The sequence below is a fragment of the Cnephaeus nilssonii genome (genome assembly GCF_951640355.1).
Source record: "Cnephaeus nilssonii genome assembly, chromosome: 14".
Taxonomy (NCBI): Eukaryota; Metazoa; Chordata; class Mammalia; order Chiroptera; family Vespertilionidae; genus Cnephaeus; species Cnephaeus nilssonii.
The window spans coordinates 41248712-41269789 of record NC_137085.1 but is presented as its reverse complement, the minus strand read 5'-3'; the positions used below and the strand labels follow the sequence as shown (position 1 = coordinate 41269789).

At 44.4% G+C, this 21078-nt stretch overlaps 1 protein-coding gene across 1 annotated transcript in view; it reads left to right on the top strand.

The window, feature by feature from the left end:
• TMC1 (transmembrane channel like 1) overlaps nt 1-21078 on the top strand; it is a 308867-nt gene that overhangs the window by 248301 nt on the left and 39488 nt on the right. Inside the window, exons 11-12 of the mRNA XM_079791452.1 lie at nt 5055-5161; nt 8685-8783. Coding sequence (XP_079647578.1) covers nt 5055-5161; nt 8685-8783 — 206 coding nt within the window. The remainder of the gene's footprint in view (nt 1-5054; nt 5162-8684; nt 8784-21078) is intronic.

Here is a 21078-nt window from a genome sequence, read left to right as displayed (position 1 = left end):
AGTGTGGTATTAATTAGAAGACCAAAACTACAAAAGGAAGAAAGAAAGGAGGAAAGGAAGGAAGGGAGTAAGGAAGGGAGGATGCAAGGGAGGGAGGAAGGGAGGAAGGAAGGGAGGAAGGCCCCTATCCTGTGCTTGGGACTCTACACCAGAGGATGTCAAGTGTGATTCCAAGGGAGAGCTTACCTCAGATACCTAGTTCTTCTCCAGTTAATGAGTCACTGTAACGATCAACAAGCTGGAAGTCTGCTGCTTTCAATAAAACATGACAAGGGAAGCTGGCTGAGGCCGTCCTCAGGTATAGTTACCAGAGAACGTAGATAAGAGCCATGAAACGCTATGAAATCACTGGGAGCCAGGCGACGATCCGGTGTCCTGAGAGGGGCGGATCTGCTTCGGCCTCTCTGCACTTGGGCCAGTGCATCTGGTTGCAGAGCTGGTGTGGGGGTGGGGGTGGGGGAGAGGTGGAGCAAGCTTATGAAAATAACACACTTTTGGAACTCTACACCCCTCTCCAAAGTGAAGTGAATCCAAATATTCAGGCTTCAAATGAATTGATGTCTTCTAAAATATCTACACACATATTACCTTCCTTTTAAATTTCTTTATAAACTGCCTCTGGGTTGTGGGAAAAAGTAAGATGGTACCTAAAGAATAGACTAAGTTCATACATAGAGGTATGACTCTCCCGTGAGCCCGATATCTCAGTCGGCAGAGGCTGCTGTTCGCTCCACGTGAACCTTCCTCCATCTGTCATGTTTCAGAGACAGAGGGCCCAAAGGGAGCATTGGGCCCTGGAGGTGTTTTGCTGAATGAGACAGGACAAAGGGGTTGATGCAGCAGGTGACTGAAGCTGTTCATTGTTCTTTTGGGGCAACAGAAAATGAGAATTGGGAAGACGGGGAAACCTAGCCTCTTGATGCCGAACCTTAAGTGATAATCAAATAATCTTTGGCTTTTGTAACTCTCAGCCTGAGACTTCAGGTTCCTGTTTTCTCTTCCTTTTCTATTCTCTAATTTAAGAGAATGCTTTTATTCCCCACCCCCCCTCATTCAAAAGCATCGAACAGATCACTTCACTTTATGTTGCTTGTGGCAGGTGCAAATTGACAAAACATTCTTGCCTACCCGCCCCCCCCCCAATTTATTTTCCAGAGCTGAAGTGATTTCTTAAATGGCATAACTGCCCCCTCCCTCCGTTGCTTCACACCTGTCAGAGACTTCTTATCTCATTTGACATAAATCTTCACTTTCTCTCTGGCCTTGGGAGGCCCTTCACAGTGGGGTCTGGCTTCTTGTTCACAGGGCTCCCACAACGGGCTTTAGGTTTGTCCCTCAGTTGTCTGAGCTCTTGCCTCCCTCATGGTATTGTTCTCACTCGTTCCTCTGCTTGAGGAACTATTGTCCCCCAGCTGGGGGTGTTTCCGCCTCATCCTCCAGCTTCAGATCTCTGCTCAAATGTTACCTTCTCTGATTTACCTTCCTGACCAGCTATCTAAAGCAACCCCTCTCAATCCTTCGTCCTCCTCTCTGTAGTGTAGAACCTATCTGGCTAGAATTTTTATAGTAATATAATTATGTCATATTGTGACAGAGAACCGGAATAATCAAACAATGCCGGAGAGTTTGGAGTCACACTTTATTCACCGCGGTGGGCTTAGAGAAAATGAATTCAAGACCTAAGCAAGGCTACAGCAGAACTTCCCTTTTTATTAGAGAGCCAGCCCTACATGCACTTAGTGGATATCTCGCGGCTGGCCTTGAAAACAACACAGTTCTATCCAATTAAAAAATGCACCTGGCATGGCATTGAAATTATGGGCATATCTAGTCTCTGGCCTACAAGGTCAGACAGCTAAGTTTATCTTCCTCATTATTCAAGCAGGCTAAAGCAGGCTAGAAAGCAAAGTTATTTTTTTTAGAATAAGTGGCCTTCTAAAAAACAGCAGAGAATTCCAAACAGTAGTTTTACAAAATAGGGGTTAGCCTTCTCAATATTATATATAATATATATGCTACATCCATATATATATATATCATCCATTATCATACACATATATAAAATGTATAATATATATAATACACATACATCCTCTCTAATAAAATGGTAACATGCAAATTAACCATCACTCCGCTACATAAGCCACGCCCACCAGCCAAGCCACACCCACCAGCCAATCAGGGCGAGTATGCAAATTAACCCCAATCCAAGATGGCTATAGCCACAGAGAGCAAGGTTTCCCAGGTAACAGAGGAAGCCAAGCTTTCCAATAGCCATTGCAGGCCTAAGCCTCCACTCAAGCTACAAAGTTTCAATTATAGAAGGTAAACAAATTCAAACAAATGGCGGCAGAATGGAGCTTGAGAGAGCAGGCCAGGGTTGCCGGCGGCAACAGGGGAAGCAAAGCTTTCCGCACACCCTGGCCGGGCGCACCCGCTTAAGGCTACAAAGTTTCAATTGTAGAAGGTGAATTAACTGCCACAGAAATGGCTGCCACCCCAGAAATGGCTGCCGCCCCAGAAATGGCTGCCGCCCCAGGCTACAAAGTTTCAACTGTAGAAGGAAAATAAATTCCAGATACCAGGGCCTCTGCTTGGGTTGCCAGGAGGCGTGGCCCGCCTGCAAACCACCACAGGCCCCTTGCTCAGGCCGCCCCACACCCCAAGGGAACCCCCACCCTTATCTGTGACACCCTTCAGGGCAAACCAGCTGGCCCCCACCCATGCACCAGGCCTCTATCCTATCTAATAAAAGAGTAATATACAGATTGATCATCACTGCAACACACAATATAGCTGCCCCCATGTGGTCAAAGATCCTACCCCCATGTGGACACAAGATGGCCACTACAAGATGGCCAGCAGGAGAGGGCAGTTGGGAGGCACCCGGCCTGCAAGGGAGGGCAGTTGTGAGGGACCAGGCCTGCAAGGGAGGGCAGTTGAGAGGGACCAGGCTTGCAAGGGAGGGCAGTTGGAGGTGATCAACCCTGCAGGAGAGGGCAGTTAGGGGTGACCAGGCTGGCAGAGGAGGGAAGTTGGGGGCAAACAGGCTGGCAGGGGAGCAGTTAAGCATCAACCAGGCTGGCAGCGGAGTGGTTAGGGGGTGATCAGGCTGGCAGGCAGAAGCGGTTAGGGGCAATCAGGAAGGCAGGCAGGCAAGCAGTTGGGAGCCACCAGTCCTGGATTGTGAGAGGGATGTCCGACTGCCCGTTTAGGCCTGATCCTGGTGGGAAGTTGGACATCCCTCCAGGAGTCCCAGATTGGAGAGGGTACAGGCTGGGCTGAGGGACAAACCCCCCCGTGCACAAATTTCGTGCACCGGGCTTCTAGTCTTCTCTATTAAAACGGTAATATGCAAATTAACCATCACTCCGCTACATAAGCCATGCCCACCAGCCAAGCCACACCCACCAGCCAATCAGGGCGAGTATGCAAATTAACCCAAACCAAGATGGCTACAGCCACAGAGAGCAAGGTTTCCCAGGTAACAGAGGAAGCCAAGCTTTCCATAGCCGTTGCAGGCCTAAGCCTCCACTCAAGCTACAAAGTTTCAATTATAGAAGGTAAACAAATTGAAACAAATGGCGGCAAAATGGAGCTTGAGAGAGCAGGCCAGGGTTGCCGGCGGCAAAGCTTTCCACACACCCTGGCCGGGCTCACCCGCTTAAGGCTACAAAGTTTCAATTGTAGAAGGTGAATTAACTGCCACAGAAATGGCTGCTGCCCCAGAGGGAACAGCAGGCGTGGCTCCGCTCCAGGCTACAAAGTTTCAATTGTAGAAGGAAAATAAATCCCAGATACCAGGGCCTCTGCTTGGGTTGCCAGGGGGCGTGGCCGGCCTGCAAACCACCACAGGCCCCTCGCTCAGGCCGCCCCACACCCCAAGGGAACCCCACCCTGATCCAGGACACCCTTCAGGGCAAACCAGCTGGCCCCCACCCGTGCACCAGGCCTCTATCTTATCTAATAAAAGAGTAATATACAGATTGATCATCACTGCAACACACAATATAGCTGCCCCCATGTGGTCAAAGATCCTGCCCCCATGTGGACACAAGATGGCCACCACAAGATGGCCAGCAGGAGAGGGCAGTTGGGAGGCACCCGGCCTGCAAGGGAGGGCAGTTGAGAGGGACCAGGCTTGCAAGGGAGGGCAGTTGGAGGTGATCAACCCTACAGGAGAGGGCAGTTAGGGGTGACCAGGCTGACAGAGGAGGACAGTTGGAGGTGATCAACCCTGCAGGAGAGGGCAGTTAGGGGTGACCAGGCTGGCAGAGGAGGGAAGTTGGGGGAAAACAGGCTGGCAGGGGAGCAGTTAAGCATCAACCAGGCTGGCAGCAGAGTGGTTAGGGGGTGATCAGGCTGGCAGGCAGAAGCGGTTAGGGGCAATCAGGAAGGCAGGAAGGCAAGCAGTTGGGAGCCAGCAGTCCTGGATTGTGAGAGGGATGTCCGACTGCCCGTTTAGGCCTGATCCCACCAGGATCAGGCCTAAATGGGCAGTCAGACATCCCTCCAGGAGTCCCAGATTGGAGAGGGTACAGGCTGGGCTGAGGGACAACCCCTGCCGTGCACGAATTTCGTGCACCGGGCTTCTAGTATAATATATAATAGAATATGATATATAATATATATTATGTTAAATATATTTCTTTATTTTTTTAATTTTTTAATTTCCACATATTTGTGGAAGTTATGGGGACTTCTCTTCCCAGTACTGGAACCCTGGGCTTGGAAGCCTGGTAGGGGCCAGGACACTTTGCTCCTATGGGGGAAACACTGCAGCTGATATATCCCTCCTGATTTTTATCCATCATGTGTGGGTGTGGGACTAGCCTGTTCTGTGCCTCTGCCCCTCCTACCAATCTCAATGTATCTTCTCTTTAAATCCTTAGTTGTAGGACTTTCATTCAGCTAGATTTCAGATGGTTCTGCATGATGGTTGTTCTCTAGTTTCGTTGTAAATTCGATGTGGTTGTGGGAGGATTTGAGTACTGCATTTACCTATACACCACCTTACTCGGAAGTTCCTAACTTTTTAATTTTATTTTTAATAGGTCAGTTTGGCTCATCGGTGGCTTCATACTTCCTCTTCATGAGATGGATGTATGGAGTAAATATGGTTCTCTTCATTCTGACATTTAGCCTCATCATGTTGCCAGAGGTAAGATTCCGATTCCAGTTTACACAACACACTGCAACAGGTTCCCCATGTGATCACCTCTTAGAAAAGCTCCTTTTTTCTGTAAGAGTAGAATGCTTATGTATGGTAAGCATCCAAAGAGGTCTGGTTAATCCACCCTGAGAGTCATAGTATTTGTGGCAAAATTAATCTTCAAAATGGTGCCCATGGGCCAAAAGTCCTAATCCTTGCTCTGAAGGGTGTCTGAGCCTCCTGAAGTCATTTGTAAAATGTCACGTGTATGTTTACATGTACATTTTTATGAGAAAAGGTTCATGGCTTCATCAGATTCCCAAGGTGGTCTCTGGGCCCAAAAGGAAGAAAGAGGAAGGCTTTGTTGCCAAGTTTGCGTGGAAAGAAATGCTTCTTAATGCAACTTAAGGCATCCAGCTTTTCTATACTAAAGAAACACAAAGTGAGCAAATGTTTTCCAAAGTAAGATAACCCAGACACACACACACACACACACACACACACACACACACACACACACACACACGGGGGTGGGGTCCCTTTGGACCAAGATGAGAGAGGAGAATAAAACAGATTGAAGAAGAAGGAAAAGCCCTGAGCTGATGTGGGAGAATTAGCTAAGGCCAAGAAGCAAGAGTGAGATTGGGATCTTTCACCCACGTGAAGTTAAATGACTCAAAGATCTCTTTGGATGTTTACTATACATAAATTGAGTTGGGCTTTATTTAATCTGCAAAGGGTCTTTGTAGGTACCAATATTTCAAAACCAATTTGTTCAGTACAGCATTGAAAACAGCCAAAACTTGGTGTTGAAAATTTTTATCCCCATGGTTTCAGATCAGGGCCCATTTCTGTATCCAGCCTCCATTAGCATAATCATACTCATAGTGCCTTACATTCATTGAGTTCTTTGCTTTTTATAAGTGTAAAACACTTTCATTTCTTATACTTATGAGCCTCACAACAAATTTATGAGGTACACTATAAAATATTTTTTGTTCCCCCATTTAAAAAATGTGAAAATTGAGTCCACAATGCTTATTGGGTTTAGCTAGCATTCCAGTGTCGCAACCTTTTACGGCTAGGGTTCAGGATCTGAAGAAGGGGCTGACGCACAAATGAAAATGCTATATAAGAAATACGAATTTAGCTGAAACCGGTTTGGCTCAGTGGATAGAACGTCGGCCTGCGGACTGAGGGGTCCCAGGTTCGATTCCGGTCAAGGGCATGTACCTTGGTTGTGGGCACATCCCCAGTGGGGAGTGTGCAGGAGGCAGCTGACTCAGTGTTTCTCTCTCATCAATGTTTCTAACTATCCCTCTTCCTCTCCCTTCCTCTCTGTAAAAAATCAACAAAATATATTTTTAAAAAAACAAAATATGAATTTAGAAGACACTGGGGGACGGGTGTCTCTTTCATGAAGAGCACACCGAAACTGGGTTCTGTAGGCTTTTATTCACTTGAATACACATTTTCCCTTTAGTAATGCATACAGGCATATCAAAGGTAAAGTTTGGTAAACAGTAAAAGGATTATCAGGTTAGGGAACTGCCTTCAGCCATTGAGCCCACAGCAGGGCAATATTATGCTGATTTTCAGCCCTGCTGAATATCAAAGTCCATTGGCCTTCCAATGGGTCTTTTTGCATTAATATTCTAACTACTGTTGATTTTAGCCTCCAGCATCCCACAGTGATTTTTTTTTTCAGATTTTGCACCCTAATCTATTAGTTGTATAATCCTTGAGGTAATTCTGAGGGTTCTATAGCTATTTGGCTTGTAGAAGACAGTGGACATAGATCAGAATTCCTGTATAGTTCATCTCCAAGGAGAAAACTTTCAAGGAATGCAGCAGAATGTGTTTGTATTTTATCTATTTCAAATTAACCCCAGCTTTATTTTTGCTCATCTCTCTAAGGAAACTTGAAACTTTAACACTGGCTACTGTGATACATCTTAGTGTCAGACTCAGGTTATATATATCCATGAAGAGTTTTCAGCAGAATTTACTATTTCTCCCACCCCATGCTGCCTCCATGTGGAGGAAATGAAAGATTGTAGCTAATTTGTTCCAACTATATGAAATTGCAGAATCCCTAATAGTATGCAGTGGTGGGAGCTAATATGTGTTCAATTGGGTGTAGTCCTAGAACTGGGAAGCATATTGGCTTTGGATGCTTTTTATTAAAAAATTGATTTTAGAGAGACAGAAAGGGAGAGGGAGAGAGAGAGAAAATTGTCGATGAGAAAGAGAAACATCAGTCAGGTGCCTCCTACACACCACCTACTGGGGATCAAGCTCACAATCCTGACCAGGAATCATCTGGCAACTTCTTGGTGCATAGGGTGATGCTCAACCAACTGAGCCACACTGGCCAGGGCAAGCTTGGAATGTTTTTTACAGGTTGTGTTAGATGCTGAGGGGCATCCTGTTTTTTGGGGGCAATGATTACCAACTCCAGCGAAAGAACAAAAGAGGATGGTATCCTTCATGCCACCTTTACAGAATCACAGAGGCCAGGGCTGGTCACCTCCTGGTAATAAGGCTCCATTTCTCAGATGCCTCCATCCAGCAGCCCCACTCAGTATTCCTCTGATGCATATGCCCTTTTGCCCAAAGTTCCTGTGTCCCTGGGCAAACCCTAATCTCTTCGATCCTCTGTGGCCCCAACTTTGGGGTGAGAGAGAACAGGTAGAACTCACCCTCTGTTCTGTTTAGTCCTGGGAAGTCAGAGGAGCTGCAGGGTTGCCATGGAAACAAATCAGCTTGTGTGGAAAAAGGGAGTAGGAGCTGATTTCCAGCCCTTACCCAGTCACCCAGATTTCCATCCATATTCAAACTCTACCCCCAGCCCTAGGGAAGGGAAGCTTTCATCTCATACAAGAAGCAACATCTGCTTGGCAAGCCATGTGGTACCCTGGGGCAAGAGGGGTGCTTTTCCCAGTTCTCACCAAAGCTCCTGATAGGATACTACTCTTACTCCCTGAATGGCTGTCTCTGCCCCTAATAACCTGTTCTACTCTGATGGCACAGATCAGGGCAGTAATCCTGAATTAGTGGCGAAACAGGTTCATAATCAGTCTTCCCTCTTATCACCCTCAAATTCTGAGTGCTGCTTTTGAGAACCCTCTTCCTTGGCATGAGGGAGAGATTCTTCTCCCACCCCCACCCGCATGAAGATGTGGGTAGTCTGGTTTTCTAGAACACTAAAGTCCTCAAATGACACTGTCCTTTTCAGACCTCCCCAAATGAGACAGACCCGTTTGAAGGTGGTGTGGGTAGCCTGCTGGGCACTGTGGTTGGCCCAACTGTTGGTGGTCCACTGAACTCAAAGCACAGGGCCCTTCGCACTCCCATTGTTTGGAATTCTGAATTTAATAGGGGATTCCCAGAAGAGGGGACCCCACATGGAGATCCACAGTCCTCATGAAAAGGCTTCAGAAGTGCTTTTAAACAAAAACGATTTGTGATCACATGTGTGGTTCAGACTTTGTTTCCAATTGTTAACTGCTTTCTTTGCTTCTCCATATAGTACCTCTGGGGTTTGCCATATGGCAGTTTACCTAGAAAGACGGTTCCCAGAGCTGAAGAGGCGTCGGCAGCGAACTTTGGTGTGTTGTACGACTTCAACGTAAGTGTCTCCACACAGCTGTGTTGGTAGATGCAGTTCTCATTGTTCTGAAACCCTATGGCCTCCTCTGGGGGTGCTGGGTGAAAGTCTTAAACATTCCCCCTGTTTAAAGAGAGAGAGAGAGAGAGAAAGAGAGAGAGAGAGAGAGAGAGAGAGAGAGAGAGAGAGAGAGAGAGGGAGGGAGGAAGGAAGGAAGGAAGGAAGGAAGGAAGGAAGGAAGGAAGGAAGGAAGGAAGGAAGGAAGGAAAAGTAAATAGGGTTTGGGAAGATGATAATATGATTAAATGGAAACATAGATTACTGAATGAAGGTGAGCTCAGAGTTCAAAGACTGCAAGCAATGTTCTTATCTCTGGCTTTGGAGAACAACAAAGGAAGAGTTTGCAAAAGTGCTTTTTGAGTTCTTAGGAAATTAGAGCTTTTACATTATATATTAACCTCTTCACTTCCTAAACAAGTCTATTTAGCATTACTGAATAGTCAATACCAAATAAAACTAAATATTAAATACCAAGCAATACTAAATTCTAACTACTAAATAATACCCAAATGAGGATTACTCCACTGTAGTGCTAAAATGAGTATTCCTCTTTGAGGTCTCCTGCATGGGGTTTATTGCTATGGCAGAGACTCATCCCTGCCCATTGAAAAATCATTTTGGAGTGTGATTCAAGTGTGTGACACATGTCCTTCTTAAAATGGTGACCAGATTGGAGATGTTTGAAAGTGTAGAGGACAGAAAAATAGCAAGGTGGAGATTGGGGAACTGATTCAAGGAATCTTTGAAAAATAGCAAATGAGAATAAATTTTTGTGTAGACCGGGGAATGAAGTAAGGAGCGAAAAGGAAGGAGCCTTCACGTTCGTAGTGTTAAAATTTCATAGATGTTTTGAATTTGATCCTTAAGCTCCTAAATTGTGAGCTTCCTAAAGAGACTACTCATGTGCTGCATCTTCTTTGACCCCCTTGTATTCTCAACCAATGGAGGATTTAATGAATCCTGTTGACTGGCAATCTGAGTAACAGGGAGGGGGGCAGGCATTTTAGAGCCTTGAGATAAGAACCAGAGAAATTAATGTATGTGAGCAGTACCAGAAAATGTAAACCTTACGAAAGTTCCTAGTCTGTGAATAAACAGGCATAATATAGAATAAAGCCCTCACTCTGTAGCATTTGAAATCTAAAATCACCCCTGTCAGTTGGCATTTTTGTTTCAATTCAGTGTTTATTTATGGAATATAATATATACTGCTTTTACAAAGATGAATGGGACATGATTCTCTTGATCTCCGGGTACTCATGACAACTTACGAAAAATACACAGGCAACCAGTATACAATATGTTATGTACTAAGTTAGAAAAATGAAGAAAAAGATAGTGGGGAGCCCTGAGGAAGCAGTTAATATTTTGCTTGGAAAGGTTTGGGTTTCATAGAGTAGATGGCCTCTAAGTTAGCTTTTATTTCTTCACTTTTATGTTCCCTACTAGAGGCCTGGTGCACGAAATTCATGCACGGGAGTGTGGAGGGGGTGGGTGTGTGTCCCTCAGCCCTGTCTTGGCCTGCACAGATGCCATCATCCCTCACCCCGGCCTCTAGCCAGAGGTTCCTCCCCTCCTTCTGCACAGCCTCTGGGAAGATGCTTGTCCTGGGGCCTCCTCAGGGCCCCGGCCCACAACGCCCTGCAGCTCGGGTACTCAGGGGCTTGGGCTTTCAGGTCTGGCTTCCTCACTTGGCATGGTGAGCATCAGCTGCCATGGGAGCCTTGCCTTAGGAGTCACCCACTTGGACGATACTACTTGTGAGTGTGTGTGGGGGGGTGGCCTCAGTGGCAGTGATTTGATGTCTGTAGCATGCCCGCTGACACCCACCACCCACCGCAGCGCAACACTGGTCCCATCTGGACTGCTGGCATCTGCGACTGGGGCTGATGGGCTGCGACTGGGGGCTGCAGGTGGAGGACCCTGGCACCCATAGGGCTGTCAGCATCAGGAACTGGAAAGATCCATTTTTCTGGTTCCTCCCCTGCCGCACGGATGCTGAGCTCCGGGCCCAACAGGCCCATTCACTCCCGCCACATGGCCGGCCGGGGCGGGGATGTGGGCTTGCTGCCCTAGAGGCCCCTTCTGTGCCGCAGCACAGCCATGGCGCAGACACTGAGCTTGCGCCGCCGCTGGCGAAGCGAGCTCAGCGTCCTGCTGGCCCCATTCGGTCCCCGCTCAGTGGCGCGGCGGCCGATCGCACCTCCCGCTGGCCCAATCTGCCACCCCGGCCACCCCGAGTCCCGCCCCCCGCGCCTCCCGCTGGCCCAATCGTGGGCGTAGCGGATTGATGGTTAATTTGCATATTACCCTTTTATTATGTAGGATTACTTCTTACTTCCTCCATTCCTCTTTCTCCCCAACCCTGTCCCTTACTTAAATTTCAAAAAGATTATTACTATGTCCCCCTGAAATAATTTTGATTTCTTTTTCTCATCCTCTAACTAGCAAGTTAATAAACTTCAAGTTCAGTTAATAAAAATTGGAACTAGTAATATCATTGACATTTTCAGATGTTTTGTCATATCAGAGAAAGGAAGAACTAAAAATATGAACAAAAGTCTTTTTAATTTTTAAACATATTTCTGAAGTTTAAGCACATACACATTTATCAAAAAACTGAAATTGAAAGTCTTGGGGGAAATGTCCATGTGATATTTGAGAGATATTAGTCAGTTGGAAAAGGTGAAGAGGAAGGTGGCTTTGATGATATTCATTTTCCTGTATAACTCCAAGCCTTCCTGGAAATGATTCTGAGGTAATGAAAGAATGTCAAAAGGTCAAGAAAAATAAAGCTGATATTATTCACTTACAGACTTTCTTAAAATTTCTACACTCTGTAACCATTCAATCGTTTGACATGTATCACAAAATAAGAGCTTTCTAGAGACAGAAGTGTCCTTAGAGATCTTCTATCCTATGTCTCACATAATAAAGTCAGGGAAACTGAGTCACGGAAGCACATTCAGGATCTTATGGATAATGAGTGGCTCCTAATCTAGTGCTCTTTCTGTGCCTGTTCCTGTCACTAATTTTCCTGCAGTGATTTCCAACAGCCTCCTCACTGCGTGTTCCTGGAACACAGACTGACTTCATTCAGTGCTCTATCTTCCTCACAAAGGGAAAAGGAGGTGAAGCAGTTGGGTCCCATTTTCACCTTTTATAGTGAGCATGCAATTCCCAAATTAGCTTCTCAAACAAAATGACAGGTTCGATATTTACTCTTGCCTGAGTTCTCTACTTGATCATCAGAACAATTACCTCATAAAGGAGCCTGCTCTGTATTATGAGATGATGTAAGTGGACAGCCCAGGATCCCATCTATTATGACACCATGGAGGAAACCTTTGACCAAATGTCCTTGCGATCCCTGAAAACTCAGAATTCTGCACTTCCAGAGATGCCGGGGGAAAGACATGTCTCAGGCCCGGGAAAGAGATGACTGGTGCCTGAACAGTCTAATTGGGCCAAGGATTGGTTTGTTGCATCTTAAAAGATTAATGTGCCAGCTTAGCTAAACAATGCCATAGAGATGCAGGAAAACAAGAAGCAGAAAATATTTATTGAACATGGTTAATAGATGCAGGCATGATCTCTTGTGGCAGAGGAAGCTATAAAATGGGAAGGGTCAGAAAAACCTTTAGGATGGAGGTGGGGCAGGTTGTAGGGAGCTGCTTCTCTGTTGAACTTCATGCTGGAAGCCGGAAACTTCCCCTTAAACTCTCTTCCCAGACAGAATAACTTCTTGAAAGCTCAGAGATCTGTGACTTATAAGCAGGTATCACAACTCATCCAAATTCCCTTTAATTGATAGTAGACAAGTACCATTTGATATACTAGTATGCTAAATCAGTCAGTCTGATGGCTTCTCAAAGCACCATATTTTTAATCCTTTCATTGGGTACCTAGTGATTGATCTTACTAATCAGGGGGAAATACATTTTATTAAAGTAATAAGAAATAGGGAGATTATCTAATTGGTATGCTATGAATCAAATGAGCAGAAATGGCTTTATTTGAAGCTGTAGAATTAGGAGAAGGAGTTTAAGTCGGTAAGAAGAAGATGCATGTGTTGGCAAGATCCTTGGAGACACAAGGATGATACAGGAATGATAAAGAGGAAGAGACTGTATAGTTTAGGTTTGGAGAGAGAGTGAGGAACTGAGGCGGAATTTGGAAAAGCTTGAGCTGACATCAGACTGTGAGATCATATGGGTAAAGATTGGAGCTGTGATAAAGGTGAATGCACTTAGCTTTCCAGCTTGAGGGCATCTTGTACATTGCATATGAATAAATGGTACATCACCTTTTCCTTCCCTGCTCTGCTGCTCTTCATAGATGCAGGGGGTGGGGGAAGCTCTGTTGTGCAGGAGGGAAAAATAACACTCATTATGTTTTAATCAGACCCAGACCTTACATTTTATAACAACCCTTCAAGATGAAGCTCAATAATCATTGTATAGTTGAGGGGATTAAGACTCAGCGAAGTTAGTTTGCCAAAGACAGCACTTACAATTAGAGGAGACACTGATATTCAAGCGAAAATGTGGCTGACTTTAATGTCAAATTCAAAGCCTATTCCTCTGCCCTGCCCACTTTTGCCACATCTCCTCCTTAGGTCTGTCCTCCAGGGAGACTGTCACAGACTTTCTGAATGTTAACAAATAGCAGTTTAGTTCCTTCTTTTACCACCGTCAACAGCTCTTTTAAGTAATGATCTTCAAAGTGAGAGCATCTCCTCTCAGACATATCTCAGTTGTCTTAAGCTCTTTCTTCTCTTATTGTACTGACCACATTTAGGAGAGATATTTTTATGATTCATACATGGAATAACACATCTTTGCCTTTAGGAACATTGCAGCCGTTCAAATGCATCTTTATTTTCAGGGGGTCCTTTGAAGGGATAAATCATTTCAGGTTTTCTGAGAAAGAGACGCCAAAAACAATATTAGTGGCAGGAGAAACAGGGCAGGGGGATGACTATAGGTGAGGAAGGGGAAAATGAGCCTAATGGGGTTGGGGTGGGGGGGAGAGTCTTCAGATGGCAAAGCAGGTCTGACAACTGGGGAAGGAGAGAGGGAAGGAAGACTGGGTAGGAAGAGTCTCAGACTGTAGCGCCATTCTGAAAAATGTCTTGGCTGGGCTAATGGTTAGTTTCCTAGCAAGAAATGACCATTGGAGGACTCCCACGTCACTGAAGAATAACCTGGCTCTAGTATTCCTCACCATGCTCAGTCATTGGCTGGAGACATCCTGGTGTGTGTGTGTGTGTGTGTGTGTGTGTGTGTGTGTGTGTGTGTGTGAACTTTTGCTGTTGTTGGTGGTATTTAGTTTCAACAAGCTTCAAACACACTAACATAACCTCCTTGCCACAGCCATTGTTTCAACCTAGCCAAGTGCTGGCTCAGTGGAGACTAAACCCCTGGATCATAAATTATCCATTGAAATAAATAAATAAATAAATAAATAAATAAATAAATTATCCATTGGTGAGGGCAAAAGAATGACCCCAAGCCAGACTGCTAGGCCTCTTGGGGACAAATATGGGCTTGTAGATTCCCAAGTGCACTCTGAGATATACTCGTCCCTGGCCTGGAGATCATAGATCGGGAGGGGTGAGGATCCTCTAGTCTGTACCTATAGTAAGACTCTTTTGAAGACTTCACTGAGCAGAGGGGGGCCCTGCTCAAGCACATGGACTGGGATTGGCAGGATCAAAGGGCTGTCCATCTTGGCTCCTGTATTTGCTTTACTTCCTCAGTGTCCAGTGCAGGTCCCTAAGGTTCAAAGGCTCATGAGGTTTGATGAAAAGTAGAGGTATTTTATTTTCTGTTCTAGGTCCTAGGTTCTTTCTCTTGTTTCATAGCTTTCTTAACCTGCTGCTCCTGGACTTCTGTATGACATGTCTAGAATGTGATGGGAGAGATTGCTGGGTCTTATTTTAGCTTTCTTGGTATCCTTCTGCTCTCTTAAACTTGGAGAACTGATTCCTTTGGGTCTGTAGTCAGGGGCAGATGGCAGTGGAGAGATAGAAGATTATTAAACCATGTGAGGCTGTCTACAATCTAGGCCATGATAATTTTTTTCCCCTCGAGCAATTAAAAATAATTTAAGTGGGTGGTGGATGGATAGTGGCATTTTCAGACTTGGATTTTGAAAAACTCAACAGATTGGATGAAGAAAAGATGAATGTGAGACCAAAGGATAATCTATCATTATGACCAAGTGAGAGACTAAGATTGTTTGGAAGAGCTCAATTTACCTGGTAGGAATTTGCTGATATCTAAATACTGGCTGTCCACCTAATAGATTAAAGGCTGAGCCATTTAGTTAAATTAGAACCTTGTAAACTATTAAATTATATTGCATAATACAAATAACACCAAAATCATGAGTCCAGTACATGTACTGTAATAAATAGATTATTTAAATTTATAAACATTTGAAAGCAATTTAGTAAAAACTTTATCCTAAGTTCTAGCATAATATACCTCCAATAGACATTATTTGCTTATAAACTGTACTTGAAATTATGTTTGCTAATCTTAAATATTTGAAATAAAATGTGGGCTACTTATATGGGATTGAAAATTTCTGAATTCATTTTTTCTAAGTAGTCTCAATATTTTATCTACTTCTAAAATATTTTTCTTTTTTCAAAAACTCATTCTTAAATAGATAACACTAAGGTAATTCCCAGTCTGAGCTGTGTCCCGATGACCACACCTATCACTTTTCATATATGAATTCACAATGCTTCATTTTGCATGACTTCAAAGAACTAGTGGGTAGATTTACAAATCCAGAAATCAAAGAACAACAGACACTCATGATATAATGCTTTCAATGTCTACCTTGTGAAATAAAAGAAGACCAGTTTTCCTATGTGGGAAGAAATCATACATAGCAGCTCATTTTATAGCCCTGAGATGTCTCATTTTGTAAGAGTTTTAGGCATTTAGACAGTGGAAAAAATTAAAGCGTTTTGCCAGCTTTAGTGTTCCTCAGACATTTTTTTGGTGTTTTGATTTATTATATTCCAACATGAAATTGTTATTGTCAGTCATGCTACTGTCTTGAATGATTTACTCTGTTTTATTAAAATGGGTAGTAGAGAGCAGAAAATTAGAAAAGAGTGGTTTAGTTGAAAATTTAAAGGAACTTAATCTAACTGAGGATTGCTAATGACCACCAGAAGCCGTTTCTTTTTTTCATTCAGTCATTCCGCAAGCATAAGTTGAATGTCAGATGCTGGGAATGAAAAGATAACTAACATATAATCCCTGCCCACAGGGACCTTATGGTCTAATTGGATGTGCCATCCAATGTGACAGTCCCAAACTAACAGGCATATATATATCAAAGAACATGAAGGCACATGGAAGAAGGATTCAGTGTTGAAGTTTAATGGAGTCCTGAGAGGATCCAGTAAATGAACTCTATTTCCCATGCAAAAATGGTTTGTATGAGGAGAGGCAGGGAGAGGGAGCCCTGATTGTGAGAGCAAGGCATCCACAAGCCAGCAGGGGAAAGGAGACAGCAGCAATGCCACCTGTCTGGGAAGGAGGAAGAGGTTTGAGGGCATCAACACATAGCTGGGCACCGGAAGAAACTGTCTACTTCACAGCTTTTTGAGAGCCCAGAATTCACTGTCTGTAATATTGTTGAGGTTTATTCCTTCTACAGAAAACTACATCTGCTAAGGCTCTGTCTAGCTTTCTCTTTGTAATCAACATGCTCCCTCACAAAGAGCCACATGGCATTTGTTTCATAACTCTGGATCTGGGTTGTAGCAAAAGGAAAGTAAGCTCAGAGGTGAGCAGAGCATTAGGTGGAAGCTTGCTGAGTCTGATTGGAGAGAAGGAGGGTGGCCCTGGGCTAGATATCAGCATGTAGCCCCCAAGTGCCAGGTTGGCTGCTGTTCTTGTGAAGTTAGTTAAGCTTTGTTTGGGGTGTTGTTAGCCTTTCACTTCTTGCTTCTCTCCCGTGCCCTGCTCTATCAGATATTGTGACATCAGCTCTTTCTCATCCATGCTTGAAACTTTTAACACTAAGGTATAAATTAATTGTTAACAACTCAGAGAAACAGAACTATACCCCAACTTGTGTGGTACTCTCTCATGTCTTGGCACACATGGAAGTGACATCTTCCTTTCTTAACAGTTTTGACTTCATGATTTTTGCTTCTTCAAAATAATGGTCTGATAATAGCTAAAACTTAAACAGAATTGCTAAGGATACTGAAACTCATTTACCATCCTGGGGGTGGAATGTTTCTTTCACTCTATTTGTAGTCCTGAGAAACACCACAGGGATGGAGTTCTAATATAATTTCAGGTGCTAAGTACTTATGAAGAAAATATTTTGTGTGCAGAACTCTTTTGAGGGCCTCTATAATCCAGCCTCTACTTCACCTATGTATAGCATTTGGCAAATAAAAGTTACTTAGATAAATAATTATGTGAGTTGTTTCCTAGCAACTACATCATCAAAGCATTCTCTTTTTTATCAAAGGGTGTCAGCGGCTATAGACTAGACCAGCTGCAGCATTGAAACAGAAATTAGAGTCTTAATAGATGATGCAGATGCATGGAGCCCAGAGTTGGACAGGACTTCTCTGTGCTCATTTGAAACTTGGCTCCGACTGTGGTTTCTCTGTCACAGATTTTGGGGTGGGAGAGAGCTCCCACACGGAAAGCCATGCATGCTGACATGGAAACCGAGTCAAACCTTGGCTGGGCTAGGAGTCACTGCTATTTTAGTCACTTCCAGATGTCTGCTCTTGTAGTTTTAAGGAAAGGAGAAAAATGCGAGGAGTGTGGTGGGCCGGCTGGGTGGAAAGGCAGGGGTGTTCTCTCTTCAGCCTTTCAACTCCTGGTTAAAGCCACCCCTCAAGATGGATTGGATAAAGCTTTTAAAAATTATGCTCATCAATATTACCTCTTTCATTTATACTTGACTGCATATGAAGTAACAGGCAAACTGAAGGAGCCTTTGTCAAATAATCAGGATTCCAAAAAAAGCAGGGCCCTTGCAACTTGGGATGTGATCTAACATTTATGAAGTGCCAGTCACTGAACATATGTTGATGGCGCATACACCAGACGGGCCAGCTGCCCCAGTGGCTATTGTGCTAACCTAACAAGTTCACCAGATGCTTGTTGGATAGCTCCTTTCTCCTTTCATGTTATTTTGGAGGTGTCGTTATGAATTAGAAAAAGATGTCAGGTTGTAATGTTTATGAACAAAGACATGAGGTCCTCTGAAATCTTTTCAAAAGGAGCATGGGGGTCTTTTCCAACAGATCCTGGCACCACCAGGGACCAATCCAGGGATATCGGTCAAAAGTTCCCGCTGAGTTGGTAGGGTTTCCTTGTATTTTTGTTTAACTGGAATGTATGGCACTGGCATGATACAAGGCCTGGTAGGCAAAGAAAGCACAGGAGAAGGAGGATAGCACAGTGGCTAAGTATATGGGATTTGTATTGGACAGACCCAGTTCAAGTTCACAGTCTGTCACTTACTAGCTATGGGAACTTGGACAAGTTACTGAGTTGGGCAGGGAGGTGTGTGTGTGTGTGTGTGTGTGTGTGTGTGTGTGTTGTTATAAATAATACTCCTCCCTGTCCAACCAGGTTGTGTGCTAACCAGAAATAAGCTAAAGGTGGAGGTCAACATGCCATCTTTATTCTTGTTAAAGCAGATATTAAAGAACGTGGTATCTTTTTATGGGCAAGTGGGCGTCCCAGCCAGGCATTTCTACCCAGCAGCCCTAGGCCAGGACAGGCCTCCCTCTCCCGGGGCAGAGCACAGCCTGTGCTCTCGCAGGAGGAGGAGGAGGAGCAGTGGCCCACATCATGCCCACTTGCTCATCCATGCCCTGCTCTCAGATGGTTTCTCCTCCCTGGGGCTAGCATGAGGCAATGGAGAGAGGATGGGAGCATTACATTCCTGAGTTTCTGCACATGGAAGAACACATCAAAAGTTGAGGAAAACTATTTCCCCTGACAGTAGCAACTTCATTGGGTTCTTGTGAGGATTCTGTGAGATGAAGTCAGGTTTACAGCACATGCAAAGTGCTCAACAAAACGTATTGATTGATGTTATTACTGCAACCATTATCACCAAGTGTCAGGACTGTAGCATGGAAATGAGGTAAGAGTCAGTTGCAGGAAATGATTATAAAATGAATGCCTTATAGTTATGGAAAAAATGAAACAGCTCAGGATATCTTTAAACTACACAAGGGGCCAAGTGCCAATACTTACCAGGGTCTGTTATTGTTCCCTGGGGACAAGAGTGCCAGTTTGAAGGTTCTGGACAGGGCACTGGATTTAAAATAGCTGAGAGGAAGCAGAGGCCTTACCTAGATGAATATGAAAGAAGATGTCATGGCCCAGCCGGTGTGGCTCATTGGTTGACGTTGACTCATGAAACAGGAGGTCATGGTTCAATTCCTGGTCAGGGCACATGCCCAGGTTGCAGGCTTGATCCCCAGTGGGGGAGGAGGAGTGCAGGAGGCAGCTGATTGATGATTCTCTCTCATTATTGATGTTTCTATCTCTTCCTTTCACTGAAATCAATAAAAACATTACACACACACACACACACACACACACATACACATATACTAGAGGCCTGGTGCACGAAATTAATGCACTCAGGGGATCCCTCAGCCCGTCCTGCACCCTCTCGCAGTCTGGGATCCCTCTGGGGATGTCTGACTGATGGCTTAGGCCCACTCCCAAGCCGGCAGTCAGACATCCTTAGCACTGCTGCAGAGCCGCTGCACTCGCCAGCCATGAGCCTGACTCAGGGCTTCTGACTGAGTGGTGCTCCCCCTGTGGGAGCACATTGACCACCAGAGGGCAGCTCCTGCATTGAGTGTCTGCCCCCTGGTGGTCAGTGTACATCATAGCGGCCGATCTTTCCGCCATTCAGTAGATTTGCATGTTAGCCTTTTATTATATAGGATATATATATTAAAGATGGCATGGAACCAAATGCAGGGAAGTCTTCCCAATGATTATTTTCCTGACATTTCTGGGTCTTGGGCAGTTGGCCAGTTCAGGTCTATTTGGTATCCTTTCCTTTCTTAGACACGAGATTAGCTCACTTGCTTTCTCTACTTGAGGTTTCTACCAGTTGTTTAGCCTCACATTTTCCTTGGGGTTTGGAGTAATCTTTTCTTGAGCTGAAAAATGCAGATACAGGCAGATACGGTGCAGGGAACCACTTTGGTTTTGAGCATACCCCTCCCGTCCCATCCTGATTCTACTTAAGCCCAGGAGCTCTTCTGAGATTTTCCTGGAAATTTTTCCCCCTGCTAATTCTCACAGAGTATTACAAAATAAATTTGCTGCAGATTTTGGGAGCAATAGTTTTTTATTTTTTGTTTTTTTTTTTATTTTAGATTTCTGATTTGAACTAGGCATAATCTTTTTTTAAAGCAATTTTCTAAATTACTTCTCTTAATTCTTCCCTTGGAAATTAGCATCGAGGACATTTCCTCTTTTTCCTCCTTCTCTTCCACCTCCCCCTCCCATTTCCTCTTCTTCTTTCTTCAATAATGGGCTTCAAGTCCCTGGCTTGGTACAATTGATGTTAAAGTCAACCAATTTAATTTTTTTAAATAATTTTTTTTCTAATTACTGTTTACACTTTCTTTTTTTAAAAATATATTTTATTGATTTTAGAGAAGAAGGAAGAGGGAGAGAGAGATAGAAACATCAATGATAAGAGAATCATTGATTGGCTGCCTCCTGCACGCCCCCTACTGGGGACCGAGCCCGCAACCCAGGCATGTGCCCTTGGCCAGAATTGAACCTGGGACCCTTCAGTCCGCGGGTTGACACTCTATCCATTGAGCCAAACCAGCTAGGGCCCAATTTAATTTTTTAGTATTCAAGGGTGACTCACTTGACCTCAAGAGGAAGCCCCACATTGACAAGTTACTGTCTCCTCACTTTATATAGTACAGTCATTTTAAGTTATTGCCCGAGAGATAAACTCAGAGAGAAGCTCAAGAAGTGGATATATAGTAACACGGAAACAATGCTTCCATACAGAGAGTGAAAAAACACAGTGAATAAGAGGAAAGAAAGATGGAAGGACTATAAGGAAGCAGCATCAGAATATGCCCATGTTCTGTGTATGTCCCCCTCGGGTGACTTTGGGAAATGGTGGTTCTAACCCCACTGGGTAATTTTTGGGAGAGAGCATGTACTGGCAATTACACAAATAAACATGTTGGTTA